Source organism: Medicago sativa, chromosome 1, assembly GCF_051527215.1.
Source record: "Medicago sativa cultivar Bolivia chromosome 1, Bolivia_mono, whole genome shotgun sequence".
In the NCBI taxonomy this organism is placed as follows: domain Eukaryota; kingdom Viridiplantae; phylum Streptophyta; class Magnoliopsida; order Fabales; family Fabaceae; genus Medicago; species Medicago sativa.
In genome coordinates this window covers 87,730,973-87,755,574 of record NC_140749.1, presented here as the reverse complement: position 1 = coordinate 87,755,574, position 24,602 = coordinate 87,730,973, and the positions used below count along the sequence as shown (strand labels likewise).

Sequence of the window (24,602 nt, the reverse complement as noted above, 5' to 3'; positions counted from 1 at the left end):
CAAATGGGAATATGAATGTGACCACATACATGAATAACTTTTTAGCTGGGACTTGAACCGACCAAATTGTAGAGCAATATCGTTTATAGTATAACCGACCTTATCGTTCACGAAATAACATAAGGGAAATGCTATTTCAGCAACCACAAAATGAAAATTCTATTGCTACGGGAGCTCACATGTTGGAAAGCTAAATGCAAAATAATAAAATGTAAATAAGGATTATTGTGTGGATATAAAGTGGAAAACAAGCACTAAGACTAGTGCATAATTACTAATTAATTATAAACCATTTTCATAGAACACAACCATAGAAGTGTCCTTTCGGTACCAATTGGGTGTTGAGTCTAACGTAATGAATTAGTAGGTGGTAAATGATGTCCACGGTTGGTGATGTTCATAATTAGTATCTGATTATTTGATATCCAAATGAAAAAACAAAAAAAAAATCTAGTTTTTATCTTTATTTTGTTTAATTAGTCTAGTAATTAAAATTATATCTTTAAAATTAATAAGTGTAAGTTTGGTTTTGGGTTGACGAGAATTGATTTGAAAGAATACATTCTGATTAAAAGTGAGTTTGAAATGAAATGGTTTTTATTTGGATACATTCATGTGAAAATGAGTTAAACTATAAATGTGGATAAAAACTAATTCTAGAATAAAAAACTACAAATCATAGTGAATCGATTTTTAAAACAAAATAAATTCTACTTAAAAGTAAACAAACATGTCATAATCAATACACATCCAGAATTGATTTTGACTCTCTATAAGTGAAACCAAACATACAAATACTAAATGAGAATCCGGGAATTTAAACATCAACTCCTACATATATGATACAATATCTCTATTAATCGAGTGAACTTTAATTAAAACATAGAATTTATATGCTCTAAAAAAACATAATTTATCTGGTTGGACACAACCCACCGCCATACACTTTGGCTTTGTTTGGTAGTTTGGAGGGGAAGGGAGGGGATGGCTTTGGGGGGTTGGAAATATATAGAAAAATGGACAAAAAATTCACATTTTTTGAAAGAACAGTTTTTCAGAGAATGATAAACTAATACTTATGATTAATATACTTCTCATTTTAAGAATATAATAACAACATAGATTGGATTTGAAAAATTCATATAAACCCTCCATAACCCCCCAAAACCCTCCTCCAATACAATTTTTGAGTTCTCCCAAATGAGGGGGATTTTTTATTATGAGTAAAAAATTAACCTCCAAAGCCCTCTCCTCCCAATGTCTTCTATTTCTTCCACTTGCTCCTTCCTTTTTTCCAAAACCCTCCCCTCCCCTCCAAACTCCCAAACAAAGCCTTTATGTAGTGATTTTTTCCGTTGCTACCTTAAAAATCGACTTGGCTCAATTACGGACACAGAAAACTAGAAGTGTATATTTTTCATCACATGTGCGTGTGCCATTACAGAATCTCCTCTTCACCACCACCGTTACCATTCGAAGCTGTGTCATGTCTTTCTGTAACGATCATTGCATATTGAAATATATAAACCAAATATCTCTATTATTGGACATATTTGGACGTAGTTTTCAATTCTCTACTTTGTGGTGTAGCATGTATATCGATATACTTTTTTTTTTGGACGCACGCATCATTTACTTAACTTATTAAAAAAAGTAATTTGAAGCTATTAATACTCAATTTTTATTAATTTATATCGAATGAGAACGACCATATACATTTTTTTAACAAACTAAAATAGAATATATTACCAACAAAAGAAAGTTTTATCTAACATAAGATGTGTCAAAGTAAAACACAAGAGTTTAACACATTGTTACAAAACTAATAAGGAAAACGGACAAAAGGGAGCTAGTACCCAACGCCCAAGCAAGTAAAGGGACCAAACCACCAGTTTTGATACTCAAAAGCAAAAGAAACATTTTTGCATTTAGCCACCTGTAGGAAAGATGCTTAACTTTGTCTAAAATCTAGTTAATTAAGTCTTCCTTGTTATTAAAAAGTCTACTATTTATCTCTTTTCAAATTGCACAAACAATTGTGAACCAAATTAGCTGCATAAACGCCTGCTGATTGACCAAAATGAACGAAATGGTCTAAAACTTGAAGAGGATCCACGTAAGAAAAACCCAATCTGTTAACGAACAAGTTGGCAAATAATGCCGAAAAAATTACAACAAAAAAAGAGATGATATGCTGATTCAGTAGCACCACAACCAGTCACACAAAGGTGTGAATCATGATGAATGATGACTCTGCTGAATAAGGTATCCTTACTGGGAAGTCAATTGCGGAGAAGACGCCAATCAAATAAAGACACCTTCAGAGGATCCACCTTATGTCAAAGTAAATTCAAAAGAATATAACGATCATGAGATTCAAAATTTGCCAAAAACTAATATATGTGCCGCTAACTTAATAACATGTTATTAGATCCAACCTCCATGTCCATTGATTCAGGATGTCAACCTACAAAGTAACATTGAGAAGTAATCATCTACACTCTCCTACCAACTCTTCCTCCCAAGCAAACAACCTCCTCTGCCACTCCCATGCCTCACCCCCCTTACCCCACCCTAAAGAAAACATATTAGCAAACAACCTCCTTTGCCACTCCCAAGCGAACAACCTCCTCCACCACTCCCACGCCTCACCCCCCTTACCCCACCCTAAAGAAAGCATATTAGCTACCGTCATCCGAGGATCAACAACCAAATCAAACAAACCGCCAAAACTTGTACCTAAAAGAAATTCCACCTAATCACATGTCCGTCCAAAAAATGTATTGACTCCATCACTTATCTCCCATAGAACATTATCATCGAACCAACTTTTGACCCCCAAACCAACACAGCCTCTAACCCTCACCAACTCCTTCCACCACACAAAACCATCATTATCCCCTTCCTTCAACGTCCCTCCCTCCTCACCATAATTTTTCTCAAAAAAAAAACCTCATGTGAACAACCATATATTTATAAATTAAAGTCAAACATATATATATATATATATATATATATATATATATATATATATATATATATATATATATATCGGTGTGTGTAGATTAAAAGTGGTGTCTATACATATGTGGATATGCTTTTTAGTTTTTTGAGTTGAGATCCTACAATAATTTTTTAAAGATGTGTTTGAATGAAATTTTTTGAGTGAATGAGAGAAATTACTTTTCCTTTTTAAATTACAACCAGTATAAATATTTTTTAAAATTAAGTAAGTGTAATTGAAATACTATATAATCAATTATTATGTTGTTAGTCAATTTTAAAAAATTATCAAATATATTTTAAAATATATACTCAACCCTCCAAAATTCTCTCATCCAAAACCCTTCAAATATCCCCTCCCAAAGAGACCATAAAAGAATTTCTATAGTTTTGTGTTTATAAAGCTATATAAATTTCCCTAAGAAAAACCTATATAAATTAATGTTTAATCCATATGTCATATTAGAAATGTGTGACTTTACACATAAAAGTACTATAGTTTGAGAAAGGAGGATCTACTGTTTTTAACATAATGGCCTATACTTTCTGGCAAAAAGGGCAAGCACACATATGAATACGATGAAGCCAGTCATATATGTGTTCGATCGAGTTCAAGATAGAAAATAGCCAATGTGTGCACTAGCTAGGCTAGCATTGAGTCATCAGTCAATGACATCCAACGCACTAACTCATTTTTTATTTTTTTTTGTACAACGCACTACTCATATATAACAGCACGTGCCTTACTATTAAATCAGATTCTTTCTTTCTTTTTTTTTTTTTGGTGAAATCAACACAGATTCTGCTCTTTCAATGTAAGCACTTACTATATGAATCTTAAGTACAGATAAATTTATCAAAAAAAAAAAAAAAAAAACAAGAAGAAGTACAGATAGAAAGCGGAGATAAATAAATAAGCAAACTTATGGGAATATTAATAAACAATTTTTTTTATGTCTTAGACTAATCAGTGCAATTCTTGAATCATCAAGGGTGTGATGATATTCTTTCAAAAAAAAAAAAAGGGTGTGATGATATGATGATATATTAATTAATTATATGATTAATCATTTATTTTTTGGCTTTCGAACCAGTTTCCGACCCACTTTGGCTTACGAACCAGTTTCCGACCCACTAAAGATGGACGACTAATCCAGCTCGTGCTTAGAGACATGCACATTGGTCAAGTGTTGTTTCCCCTGGGAATCGAACCCGGTATTCTCCGGATACATCCTTGGAAGGAGTTCCTTGCCATTGGAGCCCAAGCAACTTAGTTTATAATTAATCATTTATTATGAACTATCATTACGTTCTTTCAGAAAGAAAAACAAAACAAAAAAGAACTATCATTACGTTCAACAATAGTAGTGATTTTGATTTTAGTCTTTGTAAGTTTTTTTTTTAAAAAAAAAATTAGTCCATGTAAATTCAAAATGTTTACTTCATACGCAGTTTTATTATAATTCCATAACATAACATGACGAATCAATATTCAAATCTTAATTTTGAGAGTCAATGTTTAAATTCTGAGAGAGATGTTTAAAGTTATTTGAATACGATCAACTCCAGTGAAAATATCTAAGAGGAAAGATATCTAAAAATTTAGATTAAATATCGTGATCAGAATTCGAACTCCAACAACTTGGTTTATATGTGTGAGTTTCAATCGTCATTTATCATTTTATCCGAGCAAAAATGGAACTACACACATAATTCAGATTGATTTGGATTCATTATAATCCCATTCTCTCAGTACCTACATTAATCAAAAACATGATTTTGTATAAGGATAAAAAAAAGGAACTAAAGCAATAATTCATACCATCTAATTTTGTGTCAAAAAAATAATCATACCATCTAATTATTTGACATTCAATCAATCCGAATTAGTGAATCCTTCGGTCGGGCGGACCCATATGACCAGATAAACCCCCGTGATTGCAAATATGCTTATCTGCTACACGTCATAGCAAAGAACTCAACAAAGTAGAATAGGAGATATATATAAACTAGCATTATACTAATAATTTAGACAAAATAATAATAATTGTGCTCATAAGATTAAGTGACAACAAATTCTCTAACATGTTTTTTAATTGAAATTTATAATATTTTATTAATTTATATGGGATCTCATGTTTATGACTTACTAATTTTTTTGGGTCAAAAATAATTTTATTAACGAAATTCTGACAATAAATAAATCGAAGTAAATACGAAAAAGTAAAAATAAATCAAAGTTCAAGACTACATAAATATATGATGAAGTCTCTTCAAACCACATGCAATGCAGATTATTAAGAATATACTTAGCTAAATAATGGACAATTTGATTAGCTCACCCAAAACATTTAAAAATGTAAATACGAACCTCTCAAAAAAAAAGGTAAATACGAAAGCAAACGTCAAAATTAATATAATTACCAATAATAGAATCAACAGCGTGGGTGGAAGATTTCTTATGAACGTCCACTACCAATATCTCATTTCATGTATCTGATTCTACTATAACATTCACGAAATGCATATCTTATGCAAATTTTCAAACCCTTATTCACTGGTAAAGTTTATGCGACCTATAAGCACATATGATCACATGGAGTGAAATTTTTTTATCGAGGTGCTTCAGTCCATAGATTTTTCTCAAAAATTATTGAGCTTCAATTTTAATTGTATTTCCAAGATGCCTTTCTCTGTTCCTCCTAATGGAAGTCCTTATCAGAAGGTTTGTCCTTGTGTGTTCTTCGTCACAGGAACCACTTGGAGAGTAAGATATGGTCGTCTAATTCGTGTATGAGAGGGTAATTGGCTTCCTTCTCAAAACGTTCAACATGTTTAGTCTTATAAATCTCCTAAATCAATATTATGTTTGTCTCGGATCTCATACACGATATTTGATGTTGGAATGCTCCTTTAATTAATGAAGTTTTTCTCCTATTTCAAGTTGAGCAAACTCTTCAGTTACAACTTTTTTCCTCTCAGTTACAGGATGTGTGAGTAAGGTTCTACACGGCCATCTATTTTTTCTATGAATACTTCATATCACTTTTTAAAGGCAAAGGTATGATTGTCTTCCATAATTCAACACATGATATTAATTAACAAGTATGAAAAAATTTGCAAGAAATAAAAATATTTTGAAGTCGCTAAGTGCTAGTGTTAGTGCGTTGTTATTGAAGATGCTAAGACGGAAAATAAAAATTGTTCAAAAGACATAAAGATATATTGTTAACCTCAAGAGTGTTAGTGCGTTATTATTGAAGACTGTACAGGGAAGTTCAAATTTTCGTACAAATGATGTTCACTAGACACCTTACCTTAGTGTTGATAATAATTTGTTAGTCGACAGGGATTTGGTTAAAAAGTGTGTGGTGCACTCTTCTATAGTAAATAAAGTAAATTAGTATTTTGGTCTTTGAAATTATAATATCGATAAATTCAAATCTTTAACTTGTGAAATAATGCATTGACAGTGTAAAATGGTTTTACACCGTCATCGAATAGAAACTCATCATCATCTTATCATGTTCGCCTATTTTGTATCAAGTCTTCAATTATACCATTTTTTATATTAATTCCTAAAAAGTCTACAAATATTTACTTGAGATAATTTGATTGGATACATGAAATTTTCCATTGGTGCATAAAATTTAGTCTCAAAATATAAAATAGGATGACAAGAGAGATAAAGTGGAATTGTGGAACCATGTCCACTTTTGCAATTAATTAAATTCTAAACCCATTCCCACCTCCTAATCCTAACCCTCTGTTGATGAATATTTGTTTTTACAAGAAACCCCACATGATCAATTTGATCATATCATTGCTCTCATTATTTTCTACCTTCCAATAAAAACCATCCACCTCTAATCAGACAAAAAACGTTGTAGTTATAAGTCACTTTGTTTCTTCTTTCTTCCACTTCCACTTCCATTCCATCATCATTATTTTCATCACAAGAAACTACCACCAACTTCTTTTACCCGTTCTTTCCTCTGTCTTTTGCAAACTTTGCAGATTTTCAAGAATTCTGCAAACCCAAAACACTCCTTAAAGACGAAATTTCTGTGTTATGTTTCACGGGTACTTTTTCTTTTGGTTTTTGTTGGTCTTATGTTTTGTTGTTTTTCTCATGTAAATTTGAGTCTTTTCATGAATCATGTTTCTTCATATGAATTTTCAATTTTCATTCAGGTACTCTTGACTTGACCCATTCAATACGCAACTTTTGACGCAGAAACTTGAAAATAAACACTACACCACACTTTTTTCTCTTATATATCACTTTATTTCCTCTATGAAAGTGATGGAACTTGCTCAAATTCCTGAGTTGGTAAGAATCTTAATTTCTTTTATAATAACTGTTCCATTGAATTTGAATTCTGGGTCTTCAATATTCTTTGATAAATCATACTAATAATCTTTGTGTTTTTGATAGGATTTGGTTTCTTCTTCTTACGAGGCTTTGGAATCAGAACAGATGAAGAAAGGTTCACAGAGAATCTTGGTCTCTGATCACATAAACGCATATCAATATTCTTCTGAGAAAGTAGATAGCTTTGTGATTGATATGGACTCTTTCTCTTCTACCATCAACAAAGACATCATCAATGCTAATTCAAGAACCACGGTAAGAACTTTTATTCTTTTTAATTATTAATTAATATATTTTGCTTTGCGATGATTTGTTCATTTTTATATTATTTGGCCCATCTCACGAACAAAACAGAGTCTGTGTCATGCTCTGTTTTTGAGTTATTTTATTACGTAAACTTTTTTTTTGAAGAAAATTATGTAAACTTAAACTTATAATTCTTTCATATATTTTATCTTTTGATTGCGATGAGACATTGATAAAGTAACTTAATTAATCACGATTTTTAAGTAGTAACTTAATTAATCACGATTTTTAAGTGTATTTTAAGTGTATAGTGTATTTTAAGTGTATAAATAAATATATTTTTTTTTTGTGGTGACCGGGGTTTGAACCCCGGACCTTTGCATATATTATGCATTGTTCAAACCAACTGAGCTAAGCTCACAAGAAGTGTATAAATAAATATAAATTGTGGTTAGTGAATATTATGTATATTGAACTCCTAAATATAATCTATATTTTAACATAATATGGACAATTAATGAATATATTTATATATTTAAACACTTAAAAATCATGATAAGTGACATTAAAAATTGTTGTTAATTAATTGACCAAAAAAATTTGTTGTTAATTTGGTTTTGTGAATGACTAAGAATTGCAAGACAATGTTTTTTTTTTTTTGAAAGAATTGCAAGACAATGTTATACTAAATATAATTAATACCTATTGAAATTATATTAATATTATATTATAATTTATTTTCAAAATTTGATATCGATACCAAAATAACACAACTCTTATTATTATTAGAATTTAATAGTTATCTAATAAGAACCTATAGTATTTGACACGCAAGTCCACTTTATAACTGTGATTTTAGAATTCTTTCTTTCTTTAAAAAAAACAAACTGTGATTTTAGAATAACTTTAAAATGTTGATTCTCTTTTGTACCAAAAAATGTTGGACTCTCTTATGAGTAAAACTAGTTTACACTATGACCACTTTTTTGGTATGACCACCTTTTTTTAGTAAACTATGACATATATAAACAAAACTCATACACTAAATATCGAAAAAGGAAGAATTGTGGCTTTAAACTCGCACTCAAACATATTAAATGTCTATGCTAATGTCATCTGAGTTGGGATTACCATATTACACAGTGTCCACTTTTCTTTTATTATATATATAAATGAAAATTTAATTAAACGGATAATAAGGTAGACATTATAAACTTTTGTTAAACCTTTGCGGCCATTAGAATCGAATGTCTTTCTCAAGCAATATTTTTCTCGCACGCCTTTTCCTTTAACCCTTTAATTATATTTTTTGAATTGATCAAGCGTTGAAGATTAGAGAAAGCCAATTAATTAACTTTGTGTGTGACTTACTCAACTCCCACCATGTTGCATTCTTAAGTTGTTCTTTATTTCGGTTATTGCACTTGATATTTTATTTATTTATTTAAGGAATGCATTTAATAATTTCTTTCACTTGATTTATTTATTTATTTTAAACGATTTATAGTTGCAGCGGAGTCTATCTAGGAAAGGATCCCAGCGTGGGGGTGATAGAAATGTGAGTGGCAATGTCACACTTCAAGACAAGGATATTGTCCCTACTACATGTTCTCCGAAAGGTACCATTTCCCTTCCAAAGTGTTACCGACCTCGTTCATTGTTTTCTTCTAACTTCAAAATTGTTTCTTTTCATTTATTGGGACTTGGATCATCATTGTTTCTTGTTTTTGATGTGACACATGGTAATTTCTAGAAAAATATTGTGTACAATAGATACAAAAAATACATGAAAGAATCCAAATATATTTTGTTGTGTTTTATATTATCTTATGAATCTGGACCGATTGATTTGCCAACTCAGGATTTGTTTTCATGTTACATCTTTGAGTTGAAAAAGTTTTATATAATTGTCAAACTTGTGTGTTTGTTTTCATATACTGTTTGACCGTTATGGCACATTGGTGAACACTAGTACTCCCTCCGTCCCAGAATAACTGACCCATTTTCTAAAAAAAAGTGTCCTAAAATAACTGACTCATTTCAATTTTCAATACAACTTTCATCATTCCCAATACAATATAACACTAAATAATACTACTTTTATCATTCCCAATACAATATATTCCACTTTCCCCTTCATTTATACACTTTTCTTAATCTGTGTGAAAAATCAAAGTAGGTCAATTATACCGGGACGGAGGGAGTAACTAAATTCAGATGGTAAAATAATTCATCGCCAACCTGTACTTGTGTCCACCATATGGCTCATATCTATATTATAATACATAACATACCAATATTAAGACTATAGTTTAGGAGTGTCATTTTAATCATCCCAGACCCAACAAAGATAAAGAGGTTTAAGAATAACATCAAACATGATTACACATGGATTTAGTGAAATTTGTTTGTCCTGGTCCCTGGTGGTTGAAGATTAGTTAAGGTGAAAAATCAGGAAACCTACTACGTAAAATTGTCAAACTTAGTTAGCATATACAAGTCTAAAAGTTCTACAAGATTATATAAGCTTATCATATGCAATTAATATGTTTTTGGTACACCATACTTTGGGGCCACATGTACTGTCCATTATCAGAAATTTGGACATTACTATTGTGAACTTGTAATGTTATGAAAATACTTTGTATATTGAATATGGGTTTCAATGAACTGTAGCTTCTCTGTTAGGATCGTGCAAGTCAACGGTGGTACCGCTGGGGTCCACACAGAATTCAACAAATCCACAACAAGTACATCATCAAATTACAGTCACAACAGCTAGTAACATGTGTAACACCAACACAGAAAACAAAAGTATAACACGGAGAAGTAGTTTTGGACGATCTTCTTCATGGCTTCTTGACCCTAAAAAAGTTCTTCTTGTGTTTGCCACATTGTAAGACTCAAATCTTATATAACTCAGCTATTTTATGCGTTTAAGTGTATATTTAGATTAAATGCGAGTTTGGCAAAGTACAAACTCACGGTAGTTCATCTTGATTTTGACAATCTTACCGTCAACCAAAACATGCACCGGTTTGTACTAGTTAGTCCTTGATACAATTTTATTTTTTGGAACAGGTCAAGTGTAGGAACATTGTTACTAATATTCTTGACTCTTAGTATCAGCAAGCATAATGGAGTTGAACATGGAAGTGATTTGCAATAGTTACTACCGACTTATACCGCATAAGATGAGATTTTGGCATGTGACAGAAAGTGTGAAGAGGAGAAAATTATATAAGGTTCAAATGCTAACTAGAATTTCCACCAACTTTATGTCAGAATCAGTTACCATTTCTGGAGATACAAGAGGCAAATACATTGGTGATTTTATGCACCGTGATAGAGGGGGGAGGAATATTTCTTTGGTGTGTTATATTAGGACATAGATAGTGGAGTTGGAGGATGAGAATGTTACTTTTTACTTTTTCTCTCCGTAGGATTTATATACCTCACTTGTATCATTATATTCTGGTTTGCTCTTACATGTAATCCTACTAGCATTTGAACCTTTTTTTTTCCATTTTTGTATATTTTAAAGTGAAGATAATAAAGAAAAGGAGAGGAGAAAGGAAAACAGTTGTGCAATCAGCAATGCCATGACTATGAGAGCTACCTACAAGCTACAAAACGAAAGTGCAACGTTGTGAGCAGTAAGCACTAAAAGACATGCACGCTGAATGAAATTTTTGGTCTTTATCAATAAAGCTGCAACCCACTAGTTTATTTTTCAGGGACAAATGATGTTGATATATTTTGAAACTTTTCCGAATCAATTAGGTGTGTGCATCATTTAGTTTAATTTGGTAAATTTATGTGGTGTACTTTAGTCTAAATAACTAAAAGCATGTGAACATAGGTGGCATTTAACATGGGAAAGTCTAAAATCTTCCCACCATGGGAAAGTTTATCTTTGCCATTAGATTAAATAGGAGGTGGCATTTAGTATGGGAAAGGGAAAGAGTTTCCCACCATAGGAAAATGTGTTTTTAACCATTTGATCAAATGAAGACCACAATCTTATCATACTCTGTCAACACTAGATCTAACCATCAACTTTACAACTCATCTCCCTCTTCACCAAACCACCACCAGCAAACTCTAAAATGTACACTGTTCATAGTATTATCCTAATCTTAGCATGAGCTGATCGATAAAAAATCAACCACCACGAAACCACCACAATGAATTCTGGAATCATATATAAAAATATGAAAAATTTCAATTTGGAGTTGATTTTCCGGTGACTGATTAACACAAAGACTGTTTACCATCAATGGCCGGTATTTCCGTTTTCCGGCGACCTTTCTCCGGCGGTGTTGTTCTGTCCCTTGCAACTAAGGACCAATCGATTTTCTTGTAGATGGTCTTCGACCCACAACTAACCGTGGAGGTGACCATAGGAGTGGCCATTGACCGCGATTGTCAGAAAAATTTCTCGTTGGGATCTCGCCGGCGGCGCATTTGGAATTCACCATTTTCTGACCCACTTTAATCTTCTTTTTCTGTTTTTGTTTTGTAATTTTAATCAATAGTTTTAATATTAACATGAGTTATTCACTTGTTTTGGGTAATATTTGGAGTACATAGCAACAAGAAGTGGAATATTGTAAAGATATGATAATAGTATCAAATTTGTTTCTGGGTTGTTTAATACAGTTTTAGTGAAAATGGGTGAAAGAGAGACATGAGAAGATGGATTGTAGAAGAAAAGTGGTTGGATATGATACTGAGTGTCTACGATAAAAATGTTGATCAAAGGGTTTAGATACACTTTCCTATGGTGGGAAACTCTTTCCCTTTCCCATGCTAAATGCCACCTAAATAGGAACATAGATTTTATGATGGTTTGTCCACACTATATCATCCACCACCATTCTCTTCTACACTCACCACAACCACCGTATTCCTTCATCTCTCCATCTTGGTCTTCATTTTCAATTCATAGAACAGCAAAATCACAACATGGATTTGGGCAAAATTGTTTATCCAACAACTGAAACAACTTCATATTCTCCCTTTAATCATTTCTCTCCCATTCATCTAAAACTCTGATTTAGAATTTGAGATCTCAAACTATTACCTTAATTTTGGTAATAATAGATCTAGTATGCCTAATCAATTTCATTTTATCAACAAAAACGTCCTATTAATCAAAATAATAGAATACTTGTGAGATATAATAAGTAGGAATTTATGAAACCCATATAAATGGAGAAACTATCATGCTACAAAAACAAACATAAACAGAGGTCAGGATTGGGTTCTTTAATTAGATTGAAGCTAGAATATTGTTTTTAATTGTGGGTTCCATAAACACCATGGTTTTTCAATTGCAACACATGGAGATTGTTTCTGAATTGTTCTTTAATTTTCATTTTTTTGTTTTCTTTATATTTTTGAAGATTTTTTAAAAACAACTTGATGAAGATGGAAATGTGTTGTAGTTTCATGGAGGTTGAAGATAGTAAGTTGAAGAGAATGAGGTTTAAAGTAATAGATGGTGGTGGGTGAACTGCAGATTTACAACATTATGTGAATATGGGGAAAAATACAGGAAAGAATAAAATGAAGAACGAAGGAGAGAACGGTGGTGTGGAAGTGTGTAAAAAAATTTAGTGTGGAGAGAGTACTATAAGAATGTGGTCTTGATTTGATCTAAAGGTCAAAATAAACTTTCCCATGGTGGGAAAATTTTAGGCTTTCCCATGTTAAATGTCACCGTGAACATAAGTCCTTTTCCTAGACAAAGAACCTTTTATCTTAAGATTGATATGTTTGCCGCTAACAGTAGTTTAATAATTTGTATGCCAATTTAGGAACGTAAGCATATTAATCATTTCCTCAACCATGGATATATCAAATCCTTGGATGAGGAGAAAATACTTGTTCTAAGGTTAAAGTAAAGTTTTCAATCCATACATCGCAGTTAGGTGAACAAGAACAAAATATTAGCAACTCAAATTACAAAATTCATGGCTGTGATTAAATTTGTCAATGGAAAGGAAGGATAGAATTAAGGAAAGAAACTCACTGCCCATGTTTTCGTGCCTGCCTACAGGCATGTTTGGTACGCAGGTAATCTTACATAAATATGTTCGGCTTAATTACGGTTTTGATGTCCTTATTTTGACTCGTTCACGAAATCGGTTTCCTCATTTTAAAATTACTCAGTTTTAGTTCTTCTATCATATTTTTGTACTTCAAATAATGAATTGACAAATTTTAAATAATGTGCCATGCGACCTAATGATGTGGAGTGATCAGCACTCTTGAAATTATAAGAAAACTCATTAAAAATTGTAGTTTCAGCTTCAAATTCACCATTTTTTTAAGTATAAAAATCTTCTTTCAAAAAAAAAAAAGTATAAAAATCTGATCAAAGGACCAAAACTAGGTGGTTTTAAAATCCGAAAACCAAATATGTGAAGGAGTAAAAATATGATGAACAAAACTATAATTAAGTCAATATATTAAATGCCTATACAGGTTGCTTGTAATTCAAGATATTCAAATTTGTAGCATTACAATGCCATGTATTGATTTTCAACAAGTGAATGCAAGCACGGTGCATGAATATTAAATCCCACCGGATAATTTGGTAACAAAATAGATATTGTGCATGTTAATAAACGATGCTGCCATAACAATTAAGTATTACCGGATCCAAAGACAATTAGGCAAGCAATAAAAAAGGCTCCCTAGGACCATTTTTCTATATCTGACTTTTAAAACCAAACTAAGGAGAAATACTTCACCAATTTGGCAAAAACAGAGCTTCCTTTCCCTTGAAGGAAAAGAAACTAAATTCTACTTATTCATTGTATTATACTCCACTCTATTTTTTGTTGAATCTTTTGTCGAGGGACCACTGCAAAAACTTGAATAGGAATAAGATGAAGTTGATCATGACTGTGTTTGGAAAAATCGTTCTAAAACATGTGTGAACGCACTAAATTTTAGGTTTGATTCGCCCCTATCAGTTTATGTCAACCGCGTGCAAATCTCCTTCAAGATACTTTGGAATCCTTAAAATAAATTGCAAATGAAATCAAGTGTGTATCGATCGATGATTACAAATAAAAGTTTTCTCATTTACTCTCGTGCATTAGAAAAAAGAAGAAATGATTCAGTATTGTTTTGGCCTCAATTTTGACACAAAAAAATATGATTGTGTCTGCTTTTCTGCCTCCATAATGTCTAATTATAGAGATATTTATGTCTTTTGTTGAAGAGATACAACTCTTTGGTACATGCATCACATAATTCTCTTGACATACTTTGAACTGCAAGTACATACATGTGTACCATTCGTGCTACTTTTGCAAATTGGTTGTACAAGTTTCTATGTAATTCGTGAAAACCGACGAACCGAGACAAGTGGGCTAGATTAAACAAAGAGAAAGAAGAGGTTGAGTAGAAGGAAAATCTATAGGTTGGGATGTAAATATTTAGTAATTACTAATAAATTTTAAGTTTTGTTTAAAAATTCTAGTTAAAAGAACCTTTTTATTAAGAATTTATTGATAAGTTAATTAGGTACTATTATTATTACGAACTGACGCGTACCGAAACTATATACACACATAGGTACGATTTTATTACTTACTGCGAACCTGTATCTCATACCAACGTGAATTGCAAATCATATGACTATGTTCTAGGGTGTGAGTTTGTGGACTAGACCAATTGGATTTGCAACCAGAATGTCTTGCATGAGCCCCGTACCACATGTTCAGATGGGGGCTAACATTGGGTTTCTCTGTAACCGACTTTGACCTAGTGGCATTGGGTGTTTGGACATAATTGTGAAACAATTAGGGCTGGGCATGGTTCGGTTATCCATATTAACCGAACCGAATTGGTGAAATGGTTCGGAATAACCGAACCGAACCGTTTAAGTTTTGGAAGTAACTGAACCGAACCAAAGTTATGGTTCGGTTAACCGTTTGCTTGCCTATTAACCGAACCGAACCAAACCATTAAGCATATCTATTTAAAACCAACTTATTTTAAAATCAACTTATTCAAAACAGCTTATTTATGCAAAACAGCTTATTAGGATATCATTTTTCAAAATAACTTATTCTAAACAACTTATTTATGTAAAACAGCTTATTAGAATCTCTTTTTAAGAAACAACTTATTCAAAACAACTTATTTATACGAAACAGCTTATTAGGATCTCTTTTTAAAAACAACTTATTCAAAACAGCTTATTTATACAAAACGGCTTATCAAGATTTCTTTTTCAAAACTACTTATTCAAAACAACTTATTTATGCAAAACAACTTATTTGGATCTATTTTGTCAAAATAACTTATTCAAAACAGCTTATTTATGCAAAACAGCTTATTAGGATCTCTTTTTTCAAAATAACTTATTCAAAACAGCTTATTTATGGAAAACAGCTTATTAGGATCTATTTTTTCAAAATAACTTATTCAAAACAGCTTATTTATGCAAAACAGCTTATTAGGATCTATTTTTTCAAAATAACTTATTCAAAACAGCTTAATTATGCAAAACAACTTATTAGGATCTCTTTTTTCAAAATAACTTATTCAAAACAGCTTATTTATGCAAAACAGCTTATTAGGATCTATTTTTTCAGAATAACTTATTCAAAACAGCTTATTTATGCAAAATAGCTTATTAGGATCTATTTCTTCAAAATAACTTATTCAAAACAACTTATTTATGCAAAAAAATTATTAAGATCTCTTTTTTTATATTCGAAACAACTTATTTATGCAAAACAGCTTATTAGGATCTCATTTTTCAAAATAACTTATTTGAAACAGCTTATTTATGCAAAACAGCTTATTAAGATATCTTTTTTTCAAAATAACTTATTCAAAACAGCTTATTTATGCAAAACAGCTTTTTAGGATCATTTTTTCGAAATAACTTATTCAAAACAGCTTATTTATGCAAAAAATTATTAAGATCTCTTTTTTTATATTCGAAACAACTTATTTATGCAAAACAACTTATTAGGATCTCATTTTTCAAAATTACTTATTTGCATAAATAAGCTGTTTTGAATAAGTTATTTTGAAAAAATAGATCCTAATAAGCTGTTTTGCATAAATAAGTTGTTTTGAATAGGTTATTTTGAAAAAAGAGATCCTAATAAGCTGTTTTGCATAAATAAGCTCTTTTGAATTAGTTATTTTGCATAAATAAGTTGTTTTGAATAAGTAGTTTTGGAAAAAGAGATTTTGATAAGTCGTTTTGTATAAATAAGTTGTTTTGAATAAGTTATTTTGAAAAAAGAGATCCTAATAAGCTGTTTTGCATAAATAAGCTCATTTGAATAAGTTATTTTGCATAAATAAGTTGTTTTGAATAAGTAGTTTTGGAAAAAGAGATTTTGATAAGTCGTTTTGTATAAATAAGCTGTTTTGAATAAGTTATTTTGAAAAAAGAGATCCTAATAAGTTGTTTTACATAAATAAGCGATTTTGAATAAGTTATTTTGAAAAAAGAGATCCTAATAAGCTGTTTTGCATAAATAAGCTGTTTTGAATAAGTAGTTTTGAAAAAAGAGATCTTGATAAGCCGTTTTGTATAAATAAGCTGTTTTGAATAAGTTATTTTGAAAAAAGAGATCCTTATAAGCTGTTTTACATAAATAAGCTATTTTGAATAAGTTATTTTGAAAAAAGAGATCCTAATAAGCTGTTTTGCACAAATAAGCTGTTTTGAATAAGTAGTTTTGAAAAAAGTGATCTTGATAAGCCGTTTTGTATAAATAAGCTGTTTTGAATAAGTTTTTTCTAAAATGAGATCCTAATAAGTTGTTTCGTATAAATAAGTTGTTTTGAATAAGTTATTTTGAAAAATAAGATCCTAATAAGCTGTTTTGCATAAATAAGCTGTTTTGAATAAGTAGTTTTGAAAAAAGAGATCTTGATAAGCCGTTTTGTATAAATAAGTTGTTTTGAATAAGTTGTTTTTTAAAATGAGATCCTAATAAGTTGTTTCGTATAAATAAGTTGTTTTGAATAAGTTATTTTGAAAAATGAGATCCTAATAAGCTGTTTTGCATAAATAAGCTGTTTTGAATAAGTTGATTTTAAAATAAGTTGTTTTGCATAAAATAAGTTATTTTAAAATAAGTTGTTTTTTTTTAGGGTTAATTATGTTTTTAGTCCCTATAAAATAGCGACCTTGTAAGTTTAGTCCCTACTTAATTTTAATAGCATTTTTAGTCCCTAATTTTGTTTTTCTGCACTGAGTATTAGTCTCTACTCAATTCAAATTTGTTTAATTTATGCTTAAACTCTTAAATTTTTGAACAATTTTTTGCAGACATGTTTAGAACATTACTAAAAGTTCGTCCGCAAAAAATTATCGCAAAATTTGATTTCTACATCCAGATTTTATTACTTTTTATCTTTAACTTTTGTCGTTTTAAAAAATTCATATTTAATTCATTTCATGTCAGAAAATTCTAAATTTTAATAAACGAACCTTTCATAGTGTTCTAATCTTGTCTCAAAAAAATCGTTCAAAAATTTAAGAGTTTAAGGATAATTAATCAAACTTTGTTTTAGCAGGGACTAAAATTATAAGTAAATTTTTTTTTATAGGGACTAAAAATGCTATTAAAATTAAGTAGGGACTAAACTTACAAGGTCGCTATTTTATAGGGACTAGAAACATAATTAACCCTTTTTTTTAAAATAAGTTGGTTTTAAATAGATATGCTTAATGGTTCGGTTCGGTTCGGTTTGGATAATTGTGGTTATTAATGGTTCGGTTCGGTTAATTAACTGTTATCAAAATAATGGTTCAGTTCATAAATTTGTGAAATGGTTCAGTTAATTTTGATATGGTTCGGTTCGGTTCGGTTAACCGTTAATTTTGCCCAGCCTTAGAAACAATAATTCGTGTGCCTTCTACTTGAGGCACACGTTGCTTGAGTTATGAGTTTTTAGGGAGGCGTATAATCTTGGTTCTTGGTAGAGCTCCTCGAAGATATGATTTTTCATACCTTAATGATCAAGTAAAGGCTAAAGTAGCAAGAGATTCTTAAGACTTCTACTTCTATTCCTGAGACTTGCTTGCAAGAGATTCCGAAGATTCAATTGGACTTTGAGAACCACCGCGAATTCGCCGGTTGGTTAGGTTTTTCGCTGTAAGTGGCTTCACTTCCTTTGTCTAAATCAAATATCAATTAAAATAAACTTGAAAATATGAAACAGTCTCTTGAAGGCATAAGGTTGTGTGGTTTCGACGAAAATCATGTGGTAAGATTTAGCATTTCTGTTAAAAATAACCGTAAAATATTAGATTCTTGTCAGAAACTAGTGCAAAACTAGTTTACACCTTATATAGAGTGTATGCCAATTTTCTCTTCTTAAAAATGAAAATTAATAAAACAGAAAACATAGACATTGTCAACTTTTGTTAAACCTTTGTGGCCATTGGAATCGAATGTCTTTCTCACAAAGCATTGTTTTTCTCCCACACCTTTTCCTTTAACCCTTTAATTATATTTTTTTAATTGATCAAGCGTTGAAGATTAGAGGAAGCAAGTTAATTAACTTTGTGTGTGACATACTCAACTCCCACCATGTTGCATTCTTACTTAAGTTTGTTTTTTGACAGGTGCAGTGCATTCTTAAGCTGTTATTTTGTTCACCACACTTAATAATTTTATATTTGTTGTTGAGCAAGTGCATTTAATAATTTCTTTCACGTGATTTACTTTAAACGACATATAGTTGCAGAGGAGCCTTTCTAAGACAGGAACACAGTGTTGGGGTGATAGGAATGTGAGTGGCAATGTCACACTTCAAGACAAGGATGCTGTCCTTACTAGTTGCTCTTCGGAAGGTAGCATTGCAATTCCAAAGTGCTACCGACTAGTTCATTGTTTTCTTCTAACTTAAACTTTGTTTTTGTTTTTCATTTATTAGAATTTGGATCATCTTCGTTTGAATTTTTTTGATCACATGGCCATTCAAAGAAAAATTTGTGCATAAGAACAAAAATATGCATGAAAGAATCCAAATATATTTTTGTTTTTATCTTATAGATCTGGACCAATCTACTCGCCTACTTGTGATTTTGTTTTCATGCATGTCTTCTTCAGTTGAAAAACGTTTTATGTAATTATCAACTTTAGGTGTGTTTGTTTTCATTGGTGAACACTGGTGTCTAAATTCAAATGGTAAAATCATTCATAACAACCAACATGTACTTGTGTCATGCCAAAGTGGGTGTCCCCTGACTATGAGTATTGGTAATTTAGTAGTATAGTTGTCAGTATCCTATTTGCGAGGTAACCCAAACACGTATAAAAAAATGTCTCATAGTCAATATGAGATTTAATATCATTGCGGAACCAAATGGCCTAAGTCGTGGAAATACTTTAAGGTGTCTACTAGGGGATAAAGATTCTAATTACAGCGGGTTAAAATAAAATGTCGGCCGGATTATCATCTCAGACCCAATAATTGTGAGAGTTGTTGAAGATCAGTTAAAATTAAAAAAATAGGAAACATACTATGTAAAATTGTCAACCATAGCTCTGTGAAATGCTAGGTTTCTGGGTCAATCATACACAAGGCTGAAGTTAAGATATATAATATTATCATATGTAATTAATATGTCGTTGGTACACTATACTTGGGGGCCACATGTACTGTCTATTATCAGAAATCTGGACATTATTGTTGTGAACTTGTAATGTACATGCTTCTATTGATTATGAGTTTCAACTGTAGCTGCTCTATTTAGGATCTTGTAATTCAACGGTGGTAGCGGTAGGGTCCACACAGAATTCAACAAACCCACAGCTAGTACATCACATGTGTAACAGCACAAATGAAAACAAATGTATAAGGTGGAGAAGTAGTTTTGGACGTTCTTCTTCCTGACTACTTGACCCTAAAAAAGTTCTTGTCATTGCCACAATGCAAGATTCTCAACTCTTATATATAGTTGCAGAGGAGCCTTTCTAGGAAAGGAACAGTGTTGGGGTGATAGGGATGTGAGTGGCAATGTCACACTTCAAGACAAGGATATTGTCCTTACTACGTGCTCTCCGAACGGTACCATTGCCATTCCAAAGTTTTACCGACTTGTTCATTGTTTTCTTCTAACTTAAACTTTGTTTTATTTCATTTATTAGGATTTGGATCATCTTCGTTTGAATTTTTTGGATGTCACATGGCCATTTAAAGAAAAATTTGTGCATAAGAACAAAAATATGCATGAAAGAATCTAAATATATTTTTGTTTTTATCTTATAGATCTGGACCAATCTACTCGCCTAGTTGGGATTTTGTTTTCATGCATGTCTTCTTCAGTGGAAAAAAGTTTTATGTAATTATCAACTTTAGGTGTGTTTGTTTTCATTGGTGTCTAAATTCAAATGGTAAAATCATTCGTAACCAACATGTACTTATGTCATGCCAAGGTGGGTGTCCCCTGATTGATTCCTAGGTTGTCTTATGATGTATATTATGAGTATTAGTAATGAACATTGCTATTGCTCACGAGAAAACATGTCCCCAAAGGAATCACGACAAAGCTTTAGCCATGTAAAGTTGTTCCTGCCGGAAAACAAGGGAGGGCATTGCATGGCATTAAGAAAATATCTTAAGTGTTAAATAACCATTCGTGAATTGTTCGCTACTATGTTATCTCTCGTGATAACTAGCATTCTCCATTAGTAATTTAGTACTATAGTTGTTAGCATCCTATTTGTGAGGCAACCCAACGACAGTATAAAAAAAATGTCTCGTTGTCAATATGTGATTTAGTCTCATAGCGGATCCAAATGAATTAAGTCGTGAAGATACTCTAGGGTGCCTATTAGGGGCAAATACTTTAATTACGGTGGGTTAGAAGGGGAAAAAAAACGTCATCAGTATGATAATCTCATACCCAATTGGATTGCACGGGGATTTTGTAAACTGGAAATTGTGAGCGTGGTTGAAGATCAGTTAAGGTGAAAAAGAAAAAAAAAAAAAAGGAAACCTACTATGTAAAATTGTCAACCTTAGCTCTCTGAAATAATAGGTTTTTGGGTCAATCATATACAAGGCTAAAGTGAAGATATATAAGATTATCATATGTCCTTTCAAACAAAAATCATATGTAATTAATATGTTGCTGGTCCACTATACTTGGGGGCCACATGTACTGTCAATTATCAGAAATTTGGACCTTATTATTATTTTTTTGAGAGAAGAAATTTGGACCTTATTGTTGTGAACTACTAGTAATGTAATGTAAATACTTCTATTGATTGATAATGAGTTTCAAACTGTTGTTGCTGCTCTGTTAGGAATGGTCCACACAGAATTCAACAAACCCACAGCAAGTACATCATCAAATTACTATCACAACAGCTAGTAACATGTGTAACACCACCACAGAAAACAAATGTATATCGTGGAGAAGTAGTTTTAGACCTTCTTTCTCCTAGCTACTTGACTCTAAAAAAGTTCTCATTTTTGCCACAATGTAAGATTCTCAATTCTTAGTATCAGCAAGCATAATGGAGTTGAACATGGGAGTGATTTGCAGTAGTTACATAAGTTGCAAATGGTAACTAGAGTTTCCACTATCTTTATGTCAGAATCAGCTACCTCTTTTGGAGATACAAGAGGCAAATACATCGATATATTATGCACTGTGATAGGGGGGGAAGGAATATTTCTTTTATAACAGCTGATAATGATAAAAATCACATGAATGAGGGAGCTCTTTTAGTTTGTTTAGTGTCTTATTTCAGGGCATAGTGGAATTGGAGAATGAGAAAGTTACTTTTTGCTTTTTCTCTCCTAAAGATTTATATACCTCACCTATCATTATGTTCTGTTTTGCTCTTACATGCAATCCCTAATAGGAATTGAACTTTTTTCCATTTTTGTAAATTTAAAGGGAAGATGAGGAAAAGGAGAGCAATAGTGCAATGCCATGAGAGCTAACCTACAGGCTACAAAACAAAAGTGCAATGCTGTGGGCAGTGGGCTCTAAAAGACATACACACGGAATGAAATATTTGGTCTTTATCACTATCATTAAAGATGCAACCCACTAGTTGTTTTTCCGGTACAAATAATAAATGATGTTGATATATTGGGAAAAGTTTCAGAATAAACTAGGTGTGTCATGTGTGAATCATTTAGTTTAATTTGGCAAAGTTCATATGTTGTGTACAACTAGAAGCATGTGAACATTAGATCCTTTTCAACAAAGAATCTTTATCTTAAGATTGATGTTTGCCACTGATAGAAGTTAAATAGTCATCCCAGTTTGCATTAATCTTGCCCTCGGCCATGAGCAAACTTCAAATCCTGGGTGTGTTTGGTTTGGAAGAGAAATTGTGAAGAGAGAAGTTGGTAAGAGAAAGTATGAGAAGAGAGAAAAAGATGAGAAATAGAGTAGATTTGATGTATTGTTTGGAATAAGAGAAAGATGAAAAAAATAGAGAAGAGAGAAATGTTAATTATTTATGATAGTACCAAAATACCCCTTGATATTTTAAAATCACAAATAGCAATTAGAAAAAGCACAGAAAATCCATTGCCCACCATCAGGCTTACAATTGTAATTATTTTTTTTATTTCTAAAAGCAATCCAACCCATAGCTATCATTTTCACAGCTTTCAAGTGATTTACTTACCATCCCATTTGATGTACTCCTTCTTCATTCATTCCCCTACGTCTTTTTTTTTTCTTTTTCGAATTCATATGTTCTCTGTTGTCTTATTTAAGATTCTGATAACAGAAATTAAACTCCTAATTATCCATTCCCCTTCTCACCTCAAGATATATTACATTAATTAATAAATAAATAAAAAATGAATGATACCCATTTCTTCACATAGGCCTACACTTCCTCAACTTACTCTTTGATGCATAATCACTGTGTTCATGTTGGATTGTCTTCTTTATTTGCAGTTTGTAATTGTGTTTTTGCCTCATCTTTGTTGATCAAGAAAATAAGGGCAAAAAAGGAACAACAATGAAAAACACAGTTTCTCTAGACTTTCTTCGCAGTTTTGTGGAGAAGAGAAAAAGCGCGGGACCCACACCAAATTGGTCTCTCTTCCCAATTTCTGCGGTCTCCCAAACAGGAGAAGTGCAGCATCTCCTTCCTTTTTCTCTCTTCAATACTTCTCTCGCCTCTATTTCTTGCTAACCAAACACAGTGTAAACGAGGAGAAAATAGTTGTTCTATGGTTACAGTAAAAAAATTAGTCCATACATCCCAGTTAGGCCAACAAGAACAGAATATTAGCAACTCAGACTACAACATTAATGAATGAAACTCGCCGTTCGCGTGCCCGTGTTCTTGTGCCTGCCTATAGGCATGTTTGATACACCAGTAATCATACATAAATACGTTAAATGCCTATATAGGCTGCTTGGAAATTGGAATTTAAGATTTTCAACATTTTTAGCAAGCTATGTATTATTTTTCAACAAGTTAATGCAAACACAGTTCATGAATATTAAATCCCACCGGATAGTTTGGCAAGAAAATAGACATCTAACATATCAATAATTAATAACGCCAGCATAACAATTAAGTATTACAGGAACCATAAGACAATTAGAGCCAATTAGGCAAGCAATAAAAAAAGGCTTCTAGCCCCCAGTTTTCTATATTTGACTTTGAAAACCAAACCATGGAGAAATACTTCACCAATTTGGCAGGAACATAGCTTCCTTTCCGTTGAAGGAAAGAAAACTGCATTTCTACTTATTTGTATTCCTCTGTATTTTTCACAAAAGAGAAGTCACCAGCACCCACCAACTTTACTGATGGAAGTTTTACAATTATAGGTAAGTCCATCCGAGAAAATCAGCTTTTCTACAGCTGAGTCTAGTAAGTTACTGTTCAAGATTAACTAGCATTTTATTTTATTTCTTAGAATCGTATTATACAAGTTTCAAAATTTATAGCAATGGTCCATATATAAGGTAGAATGATATATATGA

The 24,602-nt window shown here is 31.7% G+C and overlaps 1 protein-coding gene across 4 annotated transcripts; it reads left to right on the top strand.

Moving 5' to 3' along the window:
- Positions 1 to 6,929: 6,929 nt before the first annotated feature.
- LOC146958714 (uncharacterized) lies at positions 6,930 to 11,215 on the top strand. 4 transcript variants are annotated; one of them, XM_085740249.1, is made up of 6 exons: positions 6,930 to 7,086; positions 7,198 to 7,336; positions 7,442 to 7,633; positions 9,138 to 9,243; positions 10,313 to 10,520; positions 10,706 to 11,215. In XM_085740249.1, exons 2-6 carry the CDS (start codon positions 7,301 to 7,303, stop codon positions 10,791 to 10,793), a joined length of 630 nt encoding a protein of 209 aa, XP_085596375.1. In that variant the 5' UTR covers positions 6,930 to 7,086; positions 7,198 to 7,300; the 3' UTR covers positions 10,794 to 11,215. The 4 variants fall into 4 exon arrangements, with proteins under 4 accessions (XP_085596375.1, XP_085596373.1, XP_085596374.1 ...); XM_085740247.1 differs by having other exon boundaries at positions 10,301 to 10,520; XM_085740248.1 differs by having other exon boundaries at positions 9,132 to 9,243.
- The last annotated feature ends 13,387 nt before the right edge of the window (positions 11,216 to 24,602 follow it).

What these genes read in the sequence shown, in the direction of transcription:
- LOC146958714 (XM_085740246.1), top strand. Translation starts at nt 7,301, where the DNA reads ATGAAAGTGATGGAACTTGCTCAAATTCCTGAGTTG. An exon ending in TTGCTCAAATTCCTGAGTTG is followed by an intron (nt 7,337 to 7,441) that starts GTAAGAATCTTA and finishes TGTTTTTGATAG; the next exon opens with GATTTGGTTTCTTCTTCTTA. An exon ending in ATGCTAATTCAAGAACCACG is followed by an intron (nt 7,634 to 9,131) that starts GTAAGAACTTTT and finishes AACGATTTATAG; the next exon opens with TTGCAGCGGAGTCTATCTAG.